We start from the raw sequence: 27,112 nt of genomic DNA, 5'->3' as shown, positions 1-27,112 counted from the left end.
TTTAACTCAAAAAGTATTAAATATATTAACCTCAGACTTAGAATATGTATTACCGGGCGAGTTGGCCGTGCGCGTAGAGGCGCGCGGCTGTGAGCTTGCATCCGGGAGATAGTAGGTTCGAATCCCACTATCGGCAGCCCTGAAAATGGTTTTCCGTGGTTTCCCATTTTCACACCAGGCAAATGCTGGGGCTGTACCTTAATTAAGGCCACGGCCGCTTCCTTCCAACTCCTAGGCCTTTCCTATCCCATCGTCGCCATAAGACCTATCTGTGTCGGTGCGACGTAAAGCCCCTAGCAAAAAAAAAAAAAAAAAAAGAATATGTATTCACCTGGTTGCGTAGGTAGTCTGTACAGTATGATTATTCCAGGACCAGGATTTTTCTTTACGGTTACTCATTTAATGTTATTATTAAAAACTGAAGAATCTGTTTTGATTTGTTGGTACCAGTAAGTGCAGAATGAAGATTAGTGATGTTGGCTTTTGTCTACTATGCAGAGAGCTAAAACTAATAGAAGTTGTAGGGTAGAAACGGGAGAATTATGTTATGCACATGCTGGAGGGGGTTCTTAAGTAAGCTTAGTATGTCCAGTTCTGTGGTGAGTGTGTTAGTATTGCATTTTGTATTTCCAATTGATCAGATTTAACCTCTTAACCCTTAGCACTCACGCGGTGGGCCATGCCTGTCAACGAGAATATCGCACATATCTGCATATACATTGTTTTCTTCCCTATACAACTCCTTTCTTGGGTTACGCACATATGAATTACAGGTACAGTAAGCTACTGCCATCTTTTGACAACAATATGAAGCCATGTATATCTATAATCTCTTTGAAATCAGGCTTTGTGCGCATTCTTTGAAGACCATGTGAATTAGTAAACAGACGTCGTTTAGCAACTTGGCGTCGTTCGAGCAGCATGAGAAGGAAATAGTCAGACATTTAGGTGAAAGTGACGATTTCAGCAATAGTGAGTGATTTTCAACTAAGATTTTGCAGAACGAGACTGTATTGGTGTGTTGGGTGATGAAGATCCCAATGACGAGAAAAGTATGCTAAATGACGGTGCTGGTACCTCTACTGATGGCTGGAGGGAATACCGTGAAACGGGCTTAGACTTCAAAAGAACCCGTTCACCGATACGTAAGGTTATACCTAACAGTGAACTTGACTTTTTCCAATTATTCATGATTGACGAGTTATTGTCGGAGATTGTGTGAGAGACTAACCGGGATGCCATTGTAAACATTCCCTTAGACGTGAATCTGTTAGGTCATGGATACATGTTACTCTTCCTGAATTCAAAGCACTTTTAGGTGTAACCCTAAATATTTCAATGAACAGTAAGCCTGAATTATGACATGATGCAGCGTTTTTCTGTAATACTTGCAGAAAAAAAAAAAGCCTGGAGTACATCCTGGCGAGTGTTTTGAGAAGTTCCACACAGTGCACAATTACAGACAAAAAGTGACTGAGATAATTTCGGGCTTAAAAATGCTGAACATTGCACCTGAATATTGTATTGTACTTGTATTATATTTATTTTGTGTTTGCTTTAGTTGATTTTTATAAACATGCTGTCCATATGTTTGTGCTGTCTCTTATCCCTCTACAAGCAGATTCCTAAATGGAGCTAGAGAGGCAGGAGTGTTCAAAAAAAAAAAAAAAAAAGGATGGCTAAGGTGTTTCACAAAAGGTGTGACGGAAGTGTAACGCGTGCAGGCTGTGATGTAGGGTATGGATCAATGGTCATACAGCGTTTCCTAGAAACAATGTAGGCTTTGTCTTTTGGCTGGTGGTCGTCTGAAATTAGAAGCCGTTGATGGATGGCCAAGATGTAGAGACATATTTATGATCATTAGATTTTCGCGGGGTAAATTTGATGGACGTAGAGGTCGCGTTCGAAGGAAACACTCCTGGCTGAGAACTTGCGAGATTGAACAAGACTAGATTCTAGTCGACTGATGAGGACAGCCGAACTTCGTTTGGACTTCACTGTAATTGTGGCCAACGTTCAGGAATGGAGAAGGCACTACAAGATGATGATGATTTTCGCTAAGGCAAAAGTGGTTTGTTTTGATTTGCATTTAATATTTGATTTGACTTCTTGCAACTGCTTCAATATTTTACTATTGATACAAACGTAAGAAGAGCACGAGGATTACCTTGGTTGTGCCAGTGCGAAGTGGCTGCAACACTTGTTGTAGGCAAGCTACTACTGCTACTAAAATGATTTCATTCCACCCCTGAAGGGGGAGGCGGGCCTCTTAAGCAGTGACACCGTCTCACTCGCCACTCCCAGTTAAGAGGTTAATTGCAAATAAGTATGACTAATGTTTACCATCATCATTCTCCTTCATTTTCATAAGCAAGTTCGCTGTCACTTTCACCACTTGTGCTGTGTTGCTATCCAAAGAGTTGTCATCTGAATCAATGAGATGACGAATAGTTTCATCACCCAAACAAGCGCGCTCAGCCATTATGTATGGAAGAAAATAAAATATTGGCACGGAATGTGGCGCAGTAAGTCTGGAACGTGCTGACATCTATAAAGCTATCATAGAACTACTCAACAACAATAAGAGATGAGATAACACGTCCCGCCCAGCAGATAACAATTTTTGAAGGCTCTGGGCGAGTTAACTCGTTATTACCCGATTGAGTAACAACTATTGGTAGACAAATTAACTCGCCACGCCCAGTTAAGAGGTTAATTGCAAATAAGTATGACTAATGTTTACCATCATCATTAACATTATCTTCAGTTTCAATCAAGCATGTGTTAATGCTTTACAGCATCAGTATAATAATCATATGACAAGCAAGACTCTTTATATTATCTACCATACAATAAAAATGTAAGAAATGGATATTGTACATTCGTCTGTATTCATCTGATAACCATTCTCTTGTTATGAATGATTAAACTAAATCTAGAGACATTTACATACACTTATTTATATATTTTACAGAGAGGATCAATGGGGGTTAATATCAGGTGAGTTGCTGGGCCAAGGGAGGTAGCACTTCAATGTTTTTGTCTTCAAAGAATTGGTGAATGGTTAGTGATGTATGGTTAAATTAAGATAATACTGTACTCTCATCTTCACCATTGGATTCTTTGTATTTTTTTAATACGATTCTTCATTCTCTATACTTGACCTTCTAACACTTATTGTACATTTGGCTCTACAGCCTTTTTGCACTTGCTTCATACCTCATCAAGTAAGAGCCCAAGTAAGTCTCTTTCCTACCACTCATTTTACTGCATTGGTTCAGAACCAAGCGCCAGGGATATGAACTAGTACAACTGATACTGATTGGATACTGGACTAACAATAGATAAGTACCACTCAGTAAACTATTAAAATTGCTTAAATTTTAAACAGCCATTCTTATTACAGTAATAGAATTGGTAAGTAGTAAAAAGAGCAGGAATTTAAAAATATGAAAAACAGGTTTGTTATAAACATATCAGATGTAAGGCTTTTCAGGCATTTGCAAGCCTTACATCTGATATGTTTTTGACATGCTCTATTGGCAGAGATGCCAACTATTACGATTCAGTCGTAATAATTACGAATTACCCAATATAATTACGCCTTTACGAATGACACACCACAAATTACGATTTTTTGTTGATTTTTAAATCTAAGTGTATGAAGTGTTCAAAAGGATACACAAGGCGTCTTGAATTCTCAGAATATTATTTTCGGATTTCTCAGTAATAATTTATACCCCTTTCCTGTCCCTCGTTTAAGAATATTTTGAGTTTTCACGTGCCGAACGCAGTGTGTGCTTCCAGTACCGGAAATATAGGCACCTGTGAAGTGGTATATCTTGCGGAGTTGTTGTCTTTGTTCGTCACATGATCAGACTTCCATGCAAGTATGCGAGTTCTTTGTCTTTGTTTTGGTGGTAAAGTGGTGACAAACTCCGTTTAATTGTGAATACTTTGTGCGTGACTGTTGAAGAAATATTCATTGTGATTTTGGTTGCCAAATTTACATATATTGCTCTTCTAGGATATATGCTAATCGTGTGTTACGACATGCGAAAGGTTTGAAATAATGAAGCGATTTCTTGTGCAGGAAATTACGTTACCGTGACTAGTGACGCTAGTAATAAATATAGTTGGAAAATTTAGGGAGGTATACTCCGAAGAATGGCCGTGTTTAATGCGCTCCTCAAAATCTCATTCACACGTGTTTTGTAGTGTGTGTAGCCGCGGTGTTTCGGATGCGCATGAAGAAGAAGACTGAATTTCGTGCTAATATGAACTCCGAACTGTTAAGTGCTCTGTTAGTGCAGAGGATGCACATGATATGAAAAGAAAAAGCATGTCACCAGTGTACGTTTACCAAACAGCAACAACAAGCTTTAAATGATATGTAAGTTAGTAAGATCACCAAAAAAAAAAAAAAAAAAAAAAAAAAAAAAAATCTACGACTGCCCCTGCTCCCCGTGCCCTACGGCTGCATTACGATTTGCCTTTCTTGAAAGTTGGCATCTCTGTATTGGTGAAAAATATCTAATTCCCTCCATGGGAATTAAGAATTTTCCATACAATTAGTTATCGGCTCTTGGACTTTAACACGACCGGCTGATATCTCTATTATTTTTCACTTTTGTCGGATAAAAGTATAGAGCAAGAGTTCGTGAAGGGTATTCTAAATAAATTTTATGAGCAATTTTCACATAAAACCAACACACAAAAAAGAGTTGTGTTTAGGACTCTTCTGAAGTCCCCCCCTCTGGAATATATTTTAATAACTTATAGCAAAGATCCAAACTCTGATAATCTGGAAACTCACTGAATCCAAAGAAATTCATGAAAATTGACCTTGATTGCCACTGCATGTAGCAACACACTTCACTTGCTTGGCTCTCTCCTTTGTTGATGTGGGTCGCGCGGTAGTTCGGTATCTGTTCGTGCGGTAGTGATCGAAAATTTAAGTGAAGTTTTCTTTTTTTATTGTGCATCATGTCAACCAAGCAGGAACGGATCGTGATAATGATAAAAAAAATAGGTACGTCGTGCGTCAAGTAACTGTTTGGGGGGAAATTACATCTGTCAGTGTTGACGTTGCAGACATTTTCAAAACCAAAATTAACAGATTTCTGCTAGGATACGTAAAGATCAGATTTTCGATGCGGATTAGATAGGTTTGAATTTTAAAATGTTACCCTAAGGATCACTTGCTTCAAGAAATGGGCACAAAATGAACAAATAGTGACAGTTTTGCTCAGCAGTAATGCTTCTGGAACTTGCCGACTGCAGCCTTTGTCCATAGGAAAACCTAAAAAACTCAGGGCTTTGAAAGATATTTTGGCATATGGTCTTCCTGTCTTTTACTGAAACCAAAAAAGTTCCTGGATGCCCACTGCTTTGTTCACTGAATGGTTTAGCGATGAATTTGTTCCCATTGTTGAACCTTCTTTAAGTCCTTGCAGTGTTGTTAATCGATAATGCACCTACACACCCATAGAGTCTGTGTTCTTAAGCTGAGTCCAAAATTTGAGGCACCCCAGCGTGCCCCCTTCAGGGAATTTTGAGAATTTTCGATTTTATTATTTATTCTGGGGTCATCAGTTTCTCCAGTACCAAGTTTCAAATTTCTGAGATTTCTGGAAGTGCCTCATTAATTCACATCTATTTTCATTTTTATATATTTATATATACGTCGCTCCAGACCGACTTGCTTTTATATATATATAGATGACGGGATAAGCATGAACACGTTTAAAAGTGCAGACCTCCACTTCAAGACTCACTACTTCTAAACGGCACATGATATTAACAAACGGTTTTTGCCATCAGATGCCCCTTTTATCCTCCTACATGTTTGTTTCTAAACCATTTCCTCGTATCTCCCATATTTAGGAGGTAAATTGAGTTTGAAAATTTGAATAGGGTGAAATTTTGGTGCATTTTTAACGCTTTACATTATTTTTTGCATACTTATGTATAAGCTAGAATCATGAAATTTTGTCCACATATTGTCTCCGATAGTGCCAACGTGCGCACTTAACTTGATGACCCTATATTTACTGTAAGTGTCAAACAATGAAATATATGTGTAAAAATCACCAAATTTACGAACAATCCAGAAATACGGCCAAATCTAACGCATAAGGGAGAGAGATACAACAAAAAGTCATAGGACCAAAGTTGTATATCACTCCAAATTGAAACAGAGATTGTGTCATCCATTTTGTGATACGACTTACTGTTTAACCAACAAATAGCTCAAAATTTGAACATCTTGGAATTTTTCCGTCGGTTAGTGGCTAAAAGCTATAATTTTGCCAAATTTCAATTTTCTACCTCATCTGGCAGATTGTGCCGCCATCTTGATTTGGGGCGGACGGGGATAAAAATTAGGAAACTCCTGAAAATTTTTAAAGCCCACAAAACGTATAGGTTATCGATTTGGATTAATTATACCACTGTATTCTTATGCTGAGCCCAAAATTTGAAGCCCCTCCAGCGTGCACCTTCAGGGAATTTTAAGAATTTTCGATTTTTCTAGGGACCTGGGGCCATTAGTTTCTCTGGTACCAAGTTTCAAATTTCTGAGATTTCTGGAAGTGCCTCATTAATTCACATCTATTTTCATTTTTATATATTTATATATACACTGACTGACAGAGCAAATGCAACACCAAGGAGGAGTGGTCAGAACTTTATGCCAATTGCAGGGTAGACTGACGTCACTGAGGTATGCTCATGATGTGAAATGCGCCGCTGTGCTGCGCACGTAGCAAACGATAAATGGGACACGGCGTTGGCGAATGGCTCACTTCGTACCGTGATTTCTCAGCCGACAGTCATTGTAGAACGTGTTGTCGTGTGCCACAGGACACGTGTATAGCTAAGAATGCCAGGCCGCCGTCAACGGAGGCATTTCCAGCAGACAGACGACTTTACGAGGGGTATGGTGATCGGGCTGAGAAGGGCAGGTTGGTCGCTTCGTCAAATCGCAACCGATACCCATAGGGATGTGTCCACGGTGCAGCGCCTGTGGCGAAGATGGTTGGCGCAGGGACATGTGGCACGTGCGAGGGGTTCAGGCGCAGCCCGAGTGACGTCAGCACGCGAGGATCGGCGCATCCGCCACCAAGCGGTGGCAGCCCCGCACGCCACGTCAACCGCCATTCTTCAGCCTGTGCAAGATACCCTGGCTGTTCCAATATCGACCAGAACAATTTTCCGTCGATTGGTTGAAGGAGGCCTGCATTCCCGGCGTCCGCTCAGAAGACTACCATTGACTCCACAGCATAGACGTGCACGCCTGGCATGGTGCCGGGCTAGAGCGACTTGGATGAGGGAATGGCGGAACGTCGTGTTCTCCGATGAGTCACGCTTCTGTTCTGTCAGTGATAGTCACCGCAGACGAGTGTGGCGTCGGCGTGGAGAAAGGTCAAATCCGGCAGTAACTGTGGAGCGCCCTACCGCTAGACAACGCGGCATCATGGTTTGGGGCGCTATTGCGTATGATTCCACGTTACCTCTAGTGCGTATTCAAGGCACGTTAAATGCCCACCGCTACGTGCAGCATGTGCTGCGGCCGGTGGCACTCCCGTACCTTCAGGGGCTGCCCAATGCTCTGTTTCAGCAGGATAATGCCCGCCCACACACTGCTCGCATCTCCCAACAGGCTCTACGAGGTGTACAGATGCTTCCGTGGCCAGCGTACTCTCCGGATCTCTCACCAATCGAACACGTGTGGGATCTCATTGGACGCCGTTTGCAAACTCTGCCCCAGCCTCGTAAGGACGACCAACTGTGGCAAATGGTTGACAGAGAATGGAGAACCATCCCTCAGGACACCATCCGCACTCTTATTGACTCTGTACCTCGACGTGTTTCTGCGTGCATCGCCGCTCGCGGTGGTCCTACATCCTGCCGAGTCGATACCGTGCGCATTGTGTAACCTGCATATCGGTTTGAAATAAACATCAATTATTCGTCCGTGCCGTCTCTGTTTTTCCCCCAACTTTCATCCCTTTTGAACCACTCCTTCTTGGTGTTGCATTTGCTCTGTCAGTCAGTGTACATCGTTGCAGACCAACTTGCTTTTATATATATTGATTAGCAGGACTATTTGCACAAAGTTCCATGAAAATCCATATATCCTTTTTTGTCCTTATGATGCTGTAACAGAAAAACAGAAATTAAACTGAACCTGACATAGACCTTTATTTGCCCCATCTGGTATAAAAACCAGTACAGGCACAAAGACTTCCAGCAAATGTAAAATGCATAATTCCATTGTCTTTACTTTCTACTTTCAGTGGGAGCTAATGTGCTTTATATCTGAAGAGGCTAGAGTTCAATCATGAGGAAAGATTCTGTTGCTGCCCTATGGTCCGTGTGATATTCTTGTGTCAGAATAGCTTTTCTCCAAGTTTGTGATCTCACTCTATACTAATAGCATCCTTATTTAGTTTATTTTCCGGGTTGAACCGTGTTGTGTTTTCTGTATATTACGTAGTTTGCCGACGTTTTGAATACATTGCAGTATTCTTTGTCAAGGCGACTGAAAATACCCCTACTCGATCTGAGGTAATCGGTCTCCCAGGCAGCAATCACACTACAAAGAGTGGTTCCTGACCTTGGCCTATATATCCTAGCCTTTCTGGCTGACGTAAGCCCCCTGGCTGTCTCGTGAGAATTCTGGAAGGTATGCGTCACAGCCGGGTAGTGGGGCTTACCCGTGCTGTTATGTAATAGGAGGTTCGACCAGCGCGTTTATGTTGTGATCTGTACGTCTTTAAGATAAGTAGGGAGAAATTTATTTTTTATGTGCTGAAAAACTTTAAAACATGTTATAACAAATTAAAATTATTTTCCTTTAAATATCACATAACTACTCGCGCTCAAGAAGTAAATAAGTATAACGTTTTTTATTAGAATGTGGTGCTACCAAACGTGCTCCTTAAGGCAAATTGGTGTCCGTGTATGGAAACGTGCAGTGTGGTATATGAATTTATGATATGCCGGAGTAGATATTATGAATGGTTATTTTTCTTAAAAGGTAATGTTTTGTTTAATTATGGCAAAAGCAATCTATCATCTTTGAAAAAATGGTACCAGTTCGTACTCACCCATCACACACTGGAATGTTAGTTGCTAGAAGTAGTCTCAGAATTGCAGTGAAGAACAAAGGTCATCTCCAAATTGTCCATGACAAATGCATGCTGATTATCTCTTAAGAACGTCTTATACTGCGAAAACGATCGCTCCACATCACAGGAAGTCAGACGTGCATAATTAGAGAGGAATGTCACCAACATTAACGCCATCAATTTCGCCAACATGAGCACCCTCTAATACATGAAATTTGCCACATTGTTTGAAATCCTCGGTTTTTCCTGAACAAATTTTGATATTTGACCTTTAACAGTCCCTGTACCGGCAAAGCGAGGAGTGAATTTAATTTATTTTCAACAGCGCGCACTTCCTTCACTATTTTGGACAACAGGTTAGTGGATTTTTCAAGTGTCTATAATTTTACACCAGAAGCTTAGATTGACAGATATAAACGCCAAATCATTTTTCAAAGAGCTGTTTTTCAGTATTTCTTAAAGAATCTCAATTGTCGACGCATCATTTTTATCTAGTGCATTTACAGCAGATGCAAAACTTTCGAAATTGTCTGCATAGTATACCACAGCGCTAAGCCAGGTACCCCACCGCGTAACAATAGGCAGAGGAGGAAGGGCAAGATCTGGGTTTTTCTCTTTAAACAGATCGATTCTTCAGGGTGCTTTTACAAAGACTTTTTTTTGCCACTAGACACTAATTTATCCACTTGAGGATACTGAGCCTGCACAGTTTCACATAACCTGTGTAGAGCATGAACAACGCAAGTTACGTGTATCATTTTTGGAAAGTTCACAGAAAGGGCTTCGGCTGTTTTTTACATGTAAGCTGCACTATCAGTAAGGAAAAGCAATACATGGTCATATTTTATACCTTTTGGCCAAAGTAAGTGCATGGCTTCATTGAATAACCTAGCTACAGTGACATAGTTTGCAGCAAGCATTTCCATGCTAGTAAATAAGAATGTTCACAAGCAGTTTTGTCATTCTTCAACACACCAACTACAACATTTCCTACTTTTCTGCCACTTGAATCAGTGGTTTCGGCAATGCTCACCCACGGTTTTTTGCTATCACATACTGCCTGAATTCTCTGTAAAGTTTCTTCGTAACATTTGGGAGATAGTTTTTCCTTAATGTGGATTCGTCTGGAGGCTCAAAATTAATGTACTTCGTTAGGAAATTTCTGTCCCGGATTATTTATCTTGCCAAGAGGAATGTCGGTACAAACAAATGCTCTGCACGCATCTAAATAATACTGGGAATATTTAGATAGGCCTGCATTTGAAGTAGCTGGTTCAGCTATTAGTAATTGTCGCGAAGCAGCCGCAGTATACTTATTTCCAGAGAAATGCTAGGTTACTTGAGAACGTTGATCTGCACTTACTGTTTTACCACACGGTTGGCAAAATAATACTTTTCCATCAGTGGTGAAAATGCTTTTAAATTCCACTACATATTGGTGAAGACGCGACCCTGTACTAGACTTCTCTTTTGGCATTATATTGCAAGTTACGAGACACGCATTTAAGGTGAACCACAATTTCAATAAAAAGAATAGCAGCGGACACTGAAGGAAATATTTCTTAGAAATCCATACAAAATCACACGACCACGGGAGTGATATATGGACCCGAACAGCTAACCTTACTCTTAGGAGTGATGAAATCCCACTACCTAATGGTGGGGCAATATTCTTCCCAGTCTCCCATGTCGTAACGGTATTACCCGTCGTGTTATCTCTCCGTGATTGCCTTCGCTGATATTCTATAAACAAAACCCGAGCGAGCTGACTCATAAAAGCAAGTTGGAATGATATCATGCACGGAAACATCTTGTGCAGCAAATCAAATCGCTGTCTAAATGTAATGACGTAGCCAGTGACCAGCAAGTTTTAGAACTTCTGGAGGGAAGTCTATAAATAACCCAAACATTCAGATACATGATGTTAAATACACTGTTAAAAACAATACTGTAATCGTAAAATGAAAATATGAGCATTATTTTATAACACAGAATCATTTTAAATTTTATTGATTAACAAATATTGCCACTTTATGTGCTTATTATAGATTTTCTTAAAATATGTATTTACATTTTAAAAATATGAAAATATGTGTTTTTATGTTTTTACACATGGGGATGCACAATAGGAATAATGAACTTTGTCACTTGCATTAAAACTTACGCAAAAAATAAAAATAAATATCCGCTCCCTAATGATAAGCATCCAAGAATTACTGATTTTATATCGTCCCTACTCTGGCAAACTAGCGAATCTGCAAATTGTCAAAAGGTTAGAGGAGCTGAAAGAAGTAGTGATTACTCATGTCAAATCAATTTTTATATTTAATGATTGGTTTTATGTGTTAGGCATACAGAACGAGTTGCAGATGTGAGACTTTGTCAGAGGGTAGACAATATATAACCAATAAAATCTACACCAAAACTTCAGAAGTACAGATTCCCTAATTTGTCACTTTCGTTAGTTTGCCAGAGTGGGGACGATATCCTTCTTCTAAATTCATATTGTTCGGATGTTTCTTGATTTCGATAGCCTCGCTAATTTCCTTTCCAGATTCCAAGGGATAGCTGCTAGGATCTTCGTCTTGTCAAATGATATTCCATGTCTTGTTTCGTAGCAATGCTTGGCTACCGCTGAAATATGTGTTTTGATTCTTTGTGTGACATATGTTCTTTTAGGCAGGTGGAGATCAGACGTTTAGTTTCATCAACATAACACTTTCTGCAGCTATATTCAGTGTGGTATACTCCAGGAGCCTGTACTTCTGTTGTGTCTTTTACTGGTAGTAGATAATGGGCTAGCTTCCGGTGTGGTTTGTACATAGTTTTTATGTCGTATTTGTCCAGTATCTTGCCGATCCTGTCTGTAGTGTTTTTAATGTATGGAAGTATCACTGTTTTCTGGTGGGGCAGTTCTTGTTTCCCATTGTTTTCTCCTACGGCGGCCTTGTCTTTGTTTTCTTCTGATTTTCTAAAGACTCCTTGTTCACGTGTAATCTGGTTTCCTAAACCCATCGTATATTTTCTGTACAGGTCCATCTATAAATTTACTATATTGTACTAGTCCCCACGTTGTTAGTTATGGTCAAATTCGTTTGCAAAACTAGCACCAACGAAATGTGGAATGTACATTGACTGCCCCAACATACTGTAGTTTTGCTGCAGAACTTTGTCTTGTCATGCTTGCCTTGCTAGTGCATTGTATTCTGATGTTAATGGATATATCCACGTAATAGATGTACCTTTTCAATTCAATTTTTATAAAACTCGCACCAGCTTGAGTGTGAAATAAATCAATAGCAATATAGCAAACCAGTAGAGACTGCAAACAGTGTATTGATAGTTTCACTATGAACAAGTCTACGATTGATCCGTAACTAGTCTTTGCTGTAGTGTGTTTGCGTTTTTTTACATAATGAAGTGCAGATTGCTTACTACATGCGTTGTTTTCCGATGATACTGTATTTATCCCCATAATGAAACAAAAGAATAGGGTGTCTTTTACGCGAGGAAAATTCTGTAACATGAAAATTAGGCTTATTAAAACACTTACTTGAGTGTGAAATAATCAATAGCAAATCAGTAGCAGCAACTACGAACAATATGTTGATGTCTCGCTACAAATGAGTATGATCGTTCAATAACTATGTAATGAAGTGCAGGTGGTATGCTGCATACCATAACTTAACATTGGAAATATAGTACAATAGTATTAATTTGTTTATTGGCGAGACAAAACATTACCAACGCTGCTAATCCAAAGGGCTATAGAAAAGAGGTGTTGAGTGTATTCTGTGCTTATTAAGAGCTAATTATGATTTTTTTCTTCCTCCCCCCTCTACGTTGTACTGACACAGACTGGTGTTATGGTGATGATGGAATAGGATTGGGAAAGAAGCAATCATGACCTTAAGTAAGGTACAACTCCATCATTTGCCTGGTGTGAAAATGGGAAACCACGGAAAACAATCTTCAGGGCCACTGACAGCTCACAGCTATATGACCCAAACCGAGTGGCCACCTCGCTCGGTATTAGCTTTTATCATGCATTGTTCTTTTAAAACTTGAGTATGAACTTGACTATTTTATCCTTCATCTCAGCCTCATCTTCTATACATAGACTTCAAAAACAATTGCTATTGTTTGTGGAAAGTGTATTGTGTGAGTTTAGTAGTTTTTATTACATACTGTAAACCATCTGATTTTAAGATTTTGAAATACTAAGGCAATTTTTTGTTGCCAGTTAAATGTATGAATTAAGCAGGGAAATATTTTGTCCAAAATGTTAAGGGTAAGATTGGTGTACACACACGCGGTGGCCTCCAAATATAACAACTTCTTTTCGGCAGTGCTTTTTGATAGCTGAAGGAACATTCACTGCGAACTACTAAGGGGTGATGCTTCAGCTGTGCTAATCATGTTATAATTACTCCACTGGCTGTTGTGCCTGTCTTCAACAGGTCACCCATGTAGGTGGTTCAGGTAAATAGAGAAATCGGATGAAAAGTGGCACAGATTCTCGCTTTTAACAAACAGTACTACTCTTGAGATGCCAAGTTCCAGTCCTGGAATGACCTGGCAGCAGTGAAGACTATTTTCATGTGTTCCGTTCGGTGTATAAACTCCCCATTCCTAACAATACCTCCATTGCACAAATCAACTAGCTCAAATGTTATGATAGACAATGTATAACATGTGTAATCCAGAGGAATGGCAAGATAAGGAAATTTTACTCTGCAGTTCCTCCCCGCCATTATTAAGACAGGCTGTTCCATTCATCAACATTGCTTCCCTAGGCCACGAGTCATGCAGACGTCTGCTTACGGCCCACTTTGGGACAGACATTATTCAACTATTCCAGTATTATTCACCATAGGATCAATTTATACTGTGTAAGATCGGAATTAACCTAGAGAGGTGTGAGAGGCGTCCTTTTATAGCATTTTTATGGGCTTTTATGAAACATTTAAGGTTGTGAGAATTTTTGTTTTTCACATTTTAAAGTGTAAATGTGAATTTTGAAAAAGTGTGTCTTAAACTTTTTTAAATTATATAAAATAGTTTATGCTGTTGCTAAATGATTTACAGAGTTGAAAAGTGGGATAATACTGGGTTCATGGTTATAATCATTTATCAAACAAAATCCCTTTTCATCACATTTCAAGATATTATAACTTACATGCAGCAGAAGAAAGCATAATAAAGTCAAATAAGCAACAAATTTAAATTATAAAAATATAACTTATGCTCTTGACATCTTACTGTTCAGTGGGAGTACAGTAGTTGGATAGTACTTCATTGATTTGCAAAGTGTCACTTTGAAAGAGCACTTAAATGTTTTCAGTTTGTGTCATTATACTGTATATTGTATACAATAAATTGGTGAAAGTCATCCATAACACAGCTGGCTTCCTTGGATAAGAAAATGATGGTGAGAGTCCAGCGCAATGAAGGAATGTTGCTTTCACTTCATCAGGTTCTTGATTTGTGTCCATCACAAAAGCTTCTTGCCAGTTTTTGTCGTACACAATTGTCTATACATTGGCATCTGCTGACTGAAATTTGTCTGGTAATCTTGTAACTTACTTGTGATAAGTATTGCTTCAGAAAATATTTTCTCAGTGTATTTTGATGTACTTGAGTCAACAATGGATATGAAAGTATGATATTGTTGAGTCCTTGGATGGTAATTGCCTGATTGAAAAAATCTTCTAAAAATATTGCAGACATCGCATAATCCTCCTGTCTTGTGGAATTTAAATTAATAGCAGAAATATTTGGTCAAGATTTGGTTTTCATAGGGTTGTTGCAAACTATTTTTAGCTGCCAGTCTCAACCAAGCCTCGAACTCCATGCTCTGTGATGGATGAATGTCATTCAGTATCAGTGTTAAATTGTAAATTGCAACTGTATTATGTACTGGACGATCAAAAATCACAACATATTTCAAATGATCAACTTTTTTCTCGTTTGTATTATATCACAAAAGGGTGAATTGTGGGAAGAATGGGCCTCTCCTTCAACTACAGCCTTATTGTAATTTTCTAAAAAGTGAAGAGTCACTGAAAATTCAGGCCCTTTTAATTATCCTTCATGTGATTCCTGAAAGATGTCTGTTTTGCAATAAAGTCATGTTGGTTAGCTTGTTGCAAAATAAATTACAAAATCTCTTTAAAAAAAAAAAAGTACTATTAATAATAATTTCAGTGTGGGTTGTCAGAATAGGATTTTGACAATTGTAAACTGAAAATATCCTAGATGTGGCATACTATATATTTTCACATAATCTTGAAATGTACCATAAAATTCTAAAATGGGGCTTCCAATAAATTGGATATAATTCTTAAAACTTTTTCTTCTTAATGCGGTTGTTTACAACAGAAAAAGTGGCATAAATTGTCTGCCTTCAGCATTTGTTTAATTAGATTTTAACTTTTTCTTGAAACTATCTACAAATCCCATCATTATAAATTAAAAAACTCTTTATTCTTCCCTTGCAATTGTAAATGAAATGTATTTAACACTATGCGCCCGCTGGTAGTAATATTACTACCAGGCGGCGTGCGCCTGAGTGCCGCTGTTAGTAATACTACTACCACGATCTTTGAAATTCAGCCACTCGAAAGCTATTCACGTTATCGAGTTAGTTTTTGCTTTGTCGTGTTGTCGATCAATAGTGATTGGTGATGCAACTTAGAGACGATGTTTCGTAGCCACGTGCGCTCAGTTAGATCTTACGTAATTGCTGACATACGTACTCCTCGCACGCTCCGGTTAGATAAGATCAAATTTATGTGCGTGTGTTCTAATGATAGATTATATTGACTTCACAGATTTAGAATGAAAGTGTAGTGAGGCAACAGGCTGCAATCATCTCTCAAGTAGTCGATTTATACTGTGTAATTATGACCATCTGTGGGACTGTCAGACTAAAGCAAATCGGAAGGAATGCCAAAATCAAGAGTTCGCGAAAAAACTGAAAATGGGTGAAAAAAGTCATTGCAGAAAAGAACACCTTCTAGCAATAAAGTAGCGAGATGTTCGAGACGTGTATATGCTGAGCACTGCACATTATATCATGATTGAAGTACCTGAAGCAAGAGCGAGCCACGAGAAATCCAAACCATCAGCAGTAGTAGACTATAACAAATTCAATATTGGTGTTAAGTCCGACCAATTGTTGGCATATTATGCATTCACAAGGAAATCGATCAAGTGGTGGAAAGAATTATTCTTCCATCTGTTTGATCTTGCCATAGTGAATGCCTATATACTGTACCGTAAGGCTTCTTCACAAAAACTTCCCCTTTCGAAATTTTGTGAACGTTTAGCGGATGATTTGGTGAGTAGTGTTGGGGCCGAAATTACTGAAGAATCACCAGCATCAAACTGCAGGAAGGCTAGTACGTAGAGATCATTTTCCAGACAGAATACCTGCAGTAGGCGCGAAGAAGGAAGGACACGCGCAGCGTACGTGCAAGGTTTGCTACGACAAGCCCAAACATAACACCGGTCGTGCTGTGAAGAAAATGACAACCATATATTGTCGTAAATGTGACGTAGGTCTTTGCATAGGAGAATGTTTTGAATGTTACCATACCAAAGCTAAGTATTGGGAATAACAATGTCTGTTATTCAGTGACTAAAAACTATTAAACTTTTCTTGTGAATTAGAAATTCAAGTGCATGAACAAGGATATCAGAATGGACCAATATTGTAGCCTAAGTTCTTTCCAATGCTGAAGGTAAGCATTTTTTATTTGATTTCGTGGGATAGCCCACTCTCTGTACAATACGTATATAAATTTGTTAATTTATAATGCGAAAACTGACCGAACCGTGATTTTTTTTTTCTGAGAGTCTAAATTACGCCGGCACATGGTAGGGTCGCCATTTTGAAACGTCCGGGCTCATAGTGTTAAAGGTTGAGTAACCTAATATGTCAGAAATGTATCTTGAAGAAAATGCAATATATTTCAGTTTGTTTTAAAAATCAAGTGAATGTGGAAGATTGTCATGAGGGAATTGTAGGATTTCATTCCTCAGTTCAAAAAATCATAATGGTCATTTCCCTGGACTGAGCCACATAACTTAGCATGTAAAAGTGGTCCACAGTTCTTCCAAGGCAACAAACTTCCGATGTATGAGAGAATGGGTCCTCCTTTAATCAAATTTGTTATTTTTACTACAGTAGCCATGGCCTCAGACAGATTTATACACTTTGCACATGGAGCTTCCTAATGAACGATACACTGTAAACCAGGAGCATTAACTTTTTGTTTCAGGAGTCCAACAAAGCCATTTTAATTCCCAGCCGTTACTTTCGCACCATCTTGCTCATCAAAAGCCAGTCAAAAATAAGAAAAAGAGCCAGTAACTGATTTTAGACTGTCAAAGAACTGTAAACTTATCTTCAGTTCTGGTAACAGTCTACTTTCACAAATTCTCTTTTACGCTTTTCCTCATTAAATGCTTCAGCCATTTTAATTGCATGATGTTTTACAAATTATTTGTCTGACATTGATAAGCAACTACATAAGAAGCCAAAAGGATGATTCTTGTATTTTGTATACATTGCCAATTGCATTTTTATGCTGAATAAGTTTTTTCTTTAGCTGTTCAATCACTATTTTGCGTGACTCACACGAATGGTCGCTGTATTTCTTCTGATGATTCATGATTTAGTTTGAGAAATGACAACGCCTGTAGACAAACTAAGCATCGAGATTTTCTATCCCTATTAAGAATAAACAAAAAGTCGAATTCCCATTATGTCTTGAAACTATGATTTTCACTATCTACTTCCCTGTATTTTGAAAACATGTTATGAACAAGCTCATTTGAATGCAGTAGAGAAACTGACGACCTGCTGTATTTCACATTACTGTCCATACTGGATCTCTCATCCCTCACCAGTAGGCAGTGATTTGGGTAAATAGTGTTACCAGTCCACCTCGAAGAATTCTGCTTGGTGTGTACATTGTAAAAATCCGCTGACTTATACAGTGAAATTCATGAGGCCGAAAAAATTACTGCGATTAATGAAAATATTTTCAAATTAAGTCTCTATTGAGGTACATTATGATGACCAGCTACACTAACTTTATGCATGGTTTTAAAAAATGGAACAAATTATATATTTACTCACAGGCCTGACAGTGGCCTAATCAGGCCCATGGAAAAGGAACAAATTTATTTGGTGCATGATGAAAATATACTATAATGAACCGAAATCACGTTCATACCTTTCAGCATCTACAGCATTAGTAGGACCCCAGATACATTGTGGAGCTACTTGAGCCATTCTGCATGACATTCCAAGGGGTCCCAATCTTCTGAGTTTGTTTCCAGAAGAAAAAAATAAAAATTTAAGTTTTATCTGAAAAATCATCAGTTTTGCATTTATATTCTGAACAGACAACAATAATAGACTGCAAGAAGAGGTGGATCTGCTCTCCTACTCTACTGTATTATAAGGAGAAGTACCATTTGTCTGATATAACCATCAGTGTTTTACTGAGAGAGGAGCTACAGGAACCACTGCTCTTCTGTGTTCAGAGTTCCTCAAAGACTTGGGTTTCAATAAAGAGTCCATATGTAAGATTGCCTTCATGGCCTTTAAGGGCTCAATATCTATTTTGAGGAACTATCTTTATGGACACGACCTTCTTAAATCATCATCATCATCATTTCCCTTTATCCAGCTGTAGCCGGGTAGGGGCAAATATGGTTCCTCTCCACTTTCTTCGGTCTTTCCACCACTCCTCCTCCAACACTGTGTCCCAGTCCAGGTTTCTTTCTATAATGCTGCGTTGGATGGTATCCTTCCATCTCAATCGTGGTCGTCCATGGCCTCTCCTTCCTTGGATTTGCATTTCCATCACCTTTTTTTGGCATTCTTTCGTCGCTCATTCGCTTTATGTGCCCAAACCATCTTAGTCGGCTCTTCTTAAATGAAAAAATACAATTTTAAGTAAATGTTTGTTGTACTTTTTCTCATTGCAGCCTGTGACTGGGAATTGCTCTAAATGAGTAAATATTTTGCATTTTACTATATGTTCAAAAATGTTGTTAAAGGGGAAAATACTAATTTGTCTAATATCAATAATGCAAAAAATCACCTCACCCCTAAATATTCAGTGTAATTTTTGCCCTTCCTTATGTGAGAAAAATATTTATTTATTTATTTATTTATTTATTTATTTATTTATTTATTTATTTATTTATTTATTTATTTATTTATTTATTTATTCACGAAGCACAAGATACAGCTACACTGAGCAAATTTCACTTGCACTGTCAACAGACTATTTAACAAACGTCAACTTTCGTAATAAAACATAAGAAACATAACAAAATATAACAAGATCAGGTACACAGCCTACTAATAACAACTGTCCAAATCGAAAACCGTGAGAATGTCCATGTTCATAGTCAAGTCGTCGTGGGTCAAGATGGTCGTATAATCCCTTCACATCAACTTATCTTTAAGATACTATTTACACACTTCTCGAATACACTTTTATTTGATGCTAGATCAAGCTCTTGTCTCCTATTAATATTGCTATTCCTATTGCTACAGTTAATTCAAATATTGCTGACAATGAAAAATTTCCTAATGGTTTTATTCAGTGTTGTGTTCTCAAAGCTTGTTTTTATAAGCTCACTAACTATTAACCTTTTAACTAGTAGTGGTGATTTCCCATACAATTCCTGGTGGAAGATGCATCCTGTGTGTTTAGAATGATGTTACATACCACAATAGCATTACTCTTATGGTTACACAGCCCTTTGTAGGGTTTTCTTGGTCATTCGATACAAAAAATGGGCTTTAATATGAATAGCACTTAATGGCTAATTTGTGGGCCTGTTTTTCTTCCAACTACAGGGTCAGGCCTAGAATTTGAAGAACAATTTATCTTTTTACTATCTCTAGCCATAGTTCTGAATTATACTATTATTTTGTCCATATAAGTGGACATTGGGCTTAAAATGGACATATGTGGATACATTACACTTGTAAAAACTAGCTGCAGAAAAAATGCAAGCTATTACTATAAATGGTCATAATGATTCAGCAATTTTTCGAGTTGCAATGACAGTAGAATATGGTAAAATAATAGCAGGCCATAAAACTGTATGTGACATTCTATCATAAAAGACACTCCAAAAATAAAAAAATATACACCATTTGTGACACCACTTCACAGTTTGTTTAAGAAGTTGGTAATTTTAGTTAGTTTCTTTCATATCATTTGCTTGCTGAGTGCAAACTCCCCAAGTTATTCACTAACTGAAACATCACTTCCATTTTGTTGTCCCTCTGTAGCACAACACAGCATAGTTGTAGTTACTTCATCTATAGTTAATGACTGTTATTTTACCGGGTGAGTTGGCCGTGCGCGTAGAGGCGCGTGGCTGTGAGCTTGCATCCGGGAGATAGTAGGTTCGAATCCCACTATCGGCAGCCCTGAAAATGGTTTTCCGTGGTTTCCCATTTTCACACCAGGCAAATGCTGGGGCTGTACCTTAATTAAGGCCACCGCCGCTTCCTTCCAACTCCTAGGCCTTTCCTATCCCATCGTCGCCATAAGACCTATCTGTGTCGGCGCGACGTAAAGCCCCTAGAAAAAAAAATGACTGTTATTTTACTAAGTGTCCCCACGTTCAGAATCTTCAGTAGTCAGCGGAATGTCTCATTTCATCTGCTGACAGCTGCCAATCAACTCTGCATGGAGTTCTCAGTTTAGGCCCTGTGAGCAGATTTTCCTTGTTACAAAACTCAAAAATTCACTACCTTGAAAACTATTCAAGGAACATACCCTCAGGCGACTAAGAGCTTAAACGTTCTCTTTGCTTCACATCTACATTTCAGTTTGATTCTACAATGCTTTTCTTTTCCACCCTGGTAGCATTCCACCAACCTTATATCCAACTTTTTTTTATATGTATGGGAGTTTTAATTAAACAATATTTAAATTAAAGGTTAATGTCTTAACAGTTTGTCAAATAGGAATGTCAAAGGATTTCAAGAAAAGTTAGTATTATTCTCTTAATAAAATTTGAAAATGTTCAAATTAATGCAAGTTCAGCTGTATATGGGAATTTGAGATTAATTACAGTAGCCCACAACTGAGAGTTGAACCTTGCTCAAAAAAAAAATATTTTATTTTTGCCATTAGTTTAATGTATTATTTGTTTGTTCCAGACACGGGAGCTCCTTATGTATTATATAAGGATGGAATGGATCGCCCGCAAGGGCAGCCTGCTCAGTGGGGACCAGCAGCTCCTCAGGATGGAGGCTATCCTCCACAGGGTTCGTCAGCTTCTGGCAGTCCCCAACAGCAGTGCGGCCCAACAGAACCCGACGGGACTGGAGGCATGCCAGGCCGGGAACAGCAGCAGCAAGGGACCATGACTTCCCCTGTGCCCTCTCCTTATGCACCCCCTCCAGCAGCCCAGGAACAGCAACCTCAACAACCTCCACCTCCACAGCAACAACAACCACCACCACCTCCACCTCCTCAACCTCCACCACCCCCACAAGGCCATGGAGGAGAGGAGGACCCCCAGCAAATCCAGCAGCAGCAGCAGCAGCAGCAACCTTCTCCTGGGCAGCAACAGCAGCAGCAACCCTCATCTCATGCTGATGTGGAACAGCAGCAGCAGCAACAACAACAGCAACAACAACAACAAAGAGCTGTGCAGTGCTTTCCCCCTGTACCTGGACAACCTGACATGCAACACCAGGCATATGCAGCACAGCATTACTTCAAGGATGCTAGAGCTCATCATACTCCAGGAATGCCTCCCCACATGCTTCCACCTGGAAGTTTTACTGCCCTGCATTACTTAAAACAACCTGGTGTCATGTTGACTTCCTTGGGGCCAATGGGAACTGGTGCTGAAGGGGGAGGGGGACAATTGGGAGATGGGAGTGGAAATGGCCACCCCTACGGTGCAGTAGCAAATATGCAGGACATGCGTGCCGTGTCCTTACCAGACATCATCCAGCAGCAGCAACAACAGCAACAACAGGGCCAACAAGGGGGAAAAGTTGGCAAAGGGGGAGCAAATGGAGAGTTGCGGCTCTTCAAGTGTCTGACCTGTGGAAAAGACTTCAAGCAGAAATCAACTCTGCTCCAGCACGAGCGCATCCACACGGACAGCCGGCCTTATGGATGCCCCGAGTGCGGTAAACGATTCCGTCAGCAGTCTCACTTGACTCAGCACCTGCGCATCCACGCCAACGAGAAGCCGTATGCTTGTGTGTACTGCGAGCGCACGTTCCGGCAGCGCGCCATCCTGAACCAGCACCTGCGCATCCACTCGGGTGAGAAGCCTTACCAATGCCCCGAGTGTGGGAAGCACTTCCGCCAGAAGGCCATCCTCAACCAGCACGTCCGCACACACCAAGGCGAGCGCCCTTCTCACGTTGATATCACGAGTGCAAAGTTGGCCGCGCTCTTAAAGATCTGTAGTAGTCCGAGTCTCCTCTCTTTGCTGGGCGACTCGTTGAAGCTTCAACAGCCCGAGTAAATGTAATTAGAACAAAGTACTGTGCCACTTCATTGGCTATTCCTCTGCCCGGTCTTGAAATTTGGGAAGGGAGAATTTTTCAAAATTTTTCTAATGAATCCATTTTTTCTGGAAATTTCTTTTCATGTGTTGCGTTTCATTTATTATTTTTTCGTTTCATTCTTCATACTTAGGAGCTATTAGGTTTATACTACGGAATCTCTTGGTTTTTAAAACACCTTTGATTTGTTTTGTTATAAAATTTTTGCTGTAGCCTTGTTTATACTGTGTTTATATGTTTTATGTGTTGTTGCTTTCCTTACAGATGTGAGTCCTCACCTGGTGTTCAAGAATGGCATGACCCCGACCTTGTGGCCACAAGACGTACCCTATCCTCCCGATGCAGAGAAGGACGATGCAGCCTCAACTTTTGGGGGCGGCGAGGATGGAGGTTCGCAACAACCTGATCAGGCACGTGGAAATGGTCAGTGTTTCTCCCCAGACAGCGCAACCAGTTTGCAGCAGTATCCTGCTTACTTCAAGGATTCAAAGGGAATGAATCATGCTGTGTTTGGTGGTGGGGGTGGGAATTTTGGTGCATTACAATACTTAAAGCAAGGACAAGGGAAGGTAGGATGTCTGCCAGATGTAATTCAGCATGGACGAAGTGCTGGAATGCCATTGTATGTTAGATGTCCTATATGCCAGAAGGAGTTTAAACAGAAATCAACTCTCCTTCAGCACGGGTGCATCCACATCGAATCTCGACCGTATCCTTGCCCGGAATGCGGCAAACGGTTCCGTCAGCAGTCGCACCTGACTCAGCACCTGCGGATCCACACGAATGAAAAGCCGTATGGATGCGTATACTGTGGACGAAACTTCCGTCAGCGGACCATCTTGAACCAGCATTTACGCATCCATACCGGGGAGAAGCCATATAAGTGTGGGCAGTGTGGGAAGGACTTTCGACAGAAGGCAATCCTGGACCAACACACAAGGACTCACCAAGGGGATAGGCCGTTCTGTTGTCCCATGCCCAACTGTCGGCGACGTTTTGCCACAGAGCCAGAGGTCAAGAAACACATAGACAACCACATGAATCCTCATGCTGCAAAAGCTCGTCGGAACAACAATGTGAACCTTGTGGAAACCAAGCACCATCCAGGGGCTCCGATGGGTCCAGATCGTGGGCCTGCCCTTCTTGCTCGAAGCATCCCACCGACAGCAGTAGTCAAACCAGAACTATACTTTCCCCAGTGTTATGCACCTACGTTCAATCACCAACCACCAGGACCGGGGACCCAGTTTCCCAACAATCCTAATCCTGTCGCCAATACGGAGTTCAAACCCCCTCCCGCATCTCTCCCGGCCCAGTGACTAGCGGCCCTCCTGTAGCTGCCAGAGCTGCATAATAAAGTGGATTGAAGCAGGTCGTAGACCAGCTGAATAGTATGTGATAGAAATTATTTGCCAAGATTTTAAATCATGAAACGATTAAAAGCAAAATACTGTAAATAATAGTAATGTTGATAGTGTCTTGCACATGTGGAGACAGTGATAGCTGTGCTATATATATATATAAATAAATATATACATGGATATGTATATACATAGATAACTTTTATATTAATGCAGTACTAATAACGCTTGGTCAGAAAGCTCTTGAAGAATGAATAAATATAATGTAGATAAATTATATATTTTAAGTGAATTTCGCAAGGTGCTGTTGTAGAAAGTTAATGCTGAGCGGGTGTTGTATTTCATCTACGGCATTCATATTTTCAGTCAGAATTTGTTCTGAGGCCCGAAATGTAGATAGGCAGTTCAGGAAGAGAAGATGAAACACTATTGAGGTATAATCAGCAAAGTAATGGTGGCAATATTTGTATTACGTACATAAATATAGGCCTAGTGTTCTTTCTAATTGTTGCTGGTTTGATCTCATTTTGACATCAGTTGATGTGATTTTCTTTCTCTTTTTTTGTAGTCTTTAAGGCTATTTTATTCTTATATAAAAGAAAGATCTGTTCAAATCAGACAAGAGAAAGTAATGCACAGCTATAAAATACGTAATTGATAAAACATGAGCAGACTGCAGCATACAGGGTCCAGGCTTTAATGTATTCTGTTTGTGTACAAATCTGTAAAAGTAGTGTCTTAATTTACACTTCAGTGTTATTGTACTTTTACCTTCTTGAAGGATTTTTTTATAGAAATCTTTACATTGTTTAAAAGGCCAAGTTTAATTTTTTAATGTTTTTAAAAATTATTTGGAATGAAGAATACCAAGATATTATGCAGCAAGTAAAAACGAGAACTGGAAATAATATGCCTTTTTTTTTTTTGTAAGTCAAATGCATTGGAAAGTACCTTTCTAGAATTTTAGTTCATAACTTGTGCAGTTAGATACTTCAGTTTTGTTTTTAAAAAAGGAAATTGTAAGTTTGACATTTCTTTGTACCTGAGTCTTGCCTCTTATTACCTTTTACAATCACTCTTATTTTGTTGATATAAATATGTTGACATAAATGTTGTTTTAATTATAAGTTTGTATCTGGTACAAAGCAGTGGTGATATGCCAATAATTTTATTGTAAAATATAGTGTGTGTATGCCTTCTGTTACTCCATAAATATTAACATAGGTAATACATGGATATTTTTAACAGTGCATTAATTAGACTGTTGTATTTTCTGTTAAAAACTAAATGTGATACCAGGCAGCTCAAATCTTGCACTATATTTTCATTCTTAACGATTAGATAACTCTTAGTTGTAATTATTATTGAATCAAAATGTAAAGGAATTTATCAGTCTGTCATATCATCTGTTAAATACTAATCTTTTTGAAACTTCAGTCACAGCCCTTGGGATACTTTCTCATAAGTGCAGAAAGCATTCTTAATGTACTTTAAAGTGATATCTGTCAATCATCCGAACCGTTTTATATTATCCCTTTTAAAAACTCAGCACAGTGGTCATTATGCTTTCCTAATGCTGGCAATAATACAAGTGTGTTTTCCATCTAACAGTAAAATCACATTTCTGGACAGTACCGTACACAAGTTATCCGCAAAGTGCTGTGATCAAAAGCTCCTTTAATGTTACAAATTCCATCTCTTATGTAAACAGTTATTGCTATTCTCAGATTCTGTCCTGTGAACCCAGATAGGAAGTTCTCTTTCCCAGCCTGTCATTCATTGCCGAGACAGTGAAGAGAACACACAGCAGGTGTATCATTTTGTGTAGGCGTGAGAGTAGTTATCTCTTCTTAGTACTACATGTATCGCCTTAATTGTGGATCGTTGGCTGATACACAGTGGTAAAAAATAGAGGCGTTCGTAAAGTGGTTTAGATTCTGTTCAACTTCGACCAATCTGCCAGCATAACTCACCTTTCATAGCAGACCAACCTTGCGTAACTAAGTGAATACAGCCAATTGTAGCGGTTCATTGTCGCACTACTGTTTGTCCAACCCTTGTCCCGTTTCCCTACAGGGTCTGGTATGAGGTGAGATGAATCTGTCGTGGCGGGTTTTTATGACCGGTTGCCCTTCCTGAAATCAACCTCATCAGAGGAGTTAGAGATGAAATGAATGATGTGATATATGGCGGTAGGGAGAGGGTGAAACCCGGTGCCGGCACATAGCCTACTCCTGTCGAATAGCACCAAGGGGTCTGCTCAAGGCTTAATGTCACCATCCGACGGATGAATCGCCATCAACGGCGTCATATGCCCTCACTCCATATGAGCACTGCGGAGAGGTTTGGAATTTAATCCAGGCTTTTGGCATGCAATTTAGTGATTAGAAATTGTATACTACCACCTTCCCTACCCTGCCGGTCAACATTCTGATGGTGAAAATTTTTTCGACCAACGGGACTCGAACCGGCTAACCTCGGTGTCAGACCGTTTAGACTTCAGTGCCTTAACGACCATGGCACTATTAACGTTGACAATTTCCTGCAGAAATGTTTTTCTCGTACTTTAGTCGAGTATCTCATTGTTTGAGATTCAGCTGCCAAGACTTATGGACCATTTTTACAGTTTCAAATGTTTCTTTCCTTATACATAAAATAAGAATTTTGTCCTTGCATGGTACTGATTTTTAAGTGGTGATGTAGATTGCATCCATAGGAATTTGCCATTCCTAACTAATCTGAGATTAATATTTTGACTGGTCAGATCTATTCTAGTTCTAAATTATTTAAATAAGTAACAGGCACAGACAGACAGTGCACTTCTTATATCGTTAGTGTGGTAGCAAATAATTACCATATTTCTCCAAATTGAAAGACGACCCCACTTTCTCTTTCAAAAAACATTAAATTAGGCTTAAAAAGTGCTTTGTGAAATCATATGAATGCCTTTCTTGTATAGTATGCACTTTCAGGCTATCTTTATCTTCATAGCAACGCCAAGCTTTGGTTTTAATGATGCCATATTTTCTTTCGGCTGC

The 27,112-nt window shown here is 39.4% G+C and overlaps 1 protein-coding gene across 2 annotated transcripts in view; it reads left to right on the top strand.

Moving 5' to 3' along the window:
* The window catches only part of jim, a 66,906-nt gene extending 40,305 nt beyond the window's left edge, over positions 1-26,601 (top strand). For both annotated transcript variants that reach the window (XM_067148276.2, XM_067148277.2), the window contains exons 3-4: positions 21,343-22,467; positions 22,978-26,601. In XM_067148276.2, the coding sequence (XP_067004377.2) occupies positions 21,343-22,467; positions 22,978-24,032 (2,180 nt within the window). In that variant the 3' untranslated portion in view covers positions 24,033-26,601. The remainder of the gene's footprint in view (positions 1-21,342; positions 22,468-22,977) is intronic.
* The last annotated feature ends 511 nt before the right edge of the window (positions 26,602-27,112 follow it).

This window comes from Anabrus simplex, chromosome 5 (assembly GCF_040414725.1).
Source record: "Anabrus simplex isolate iqAnaSimp1 chromosome 5, ASM4041472v1, whole genome shotgun sequence".
NCBI classification, from domain to species: Eukaryota; Metazoa; Arthropoda; class Insecta; order Orthoptera; family Tettigoniidae; genus Anabrus; species Anabrus simplex.
The sequence above is the reverse complement of the archived record's forward strand: the minus strand, read 5'-3'. Positions and strand labels throughout refer to the sequence as shown.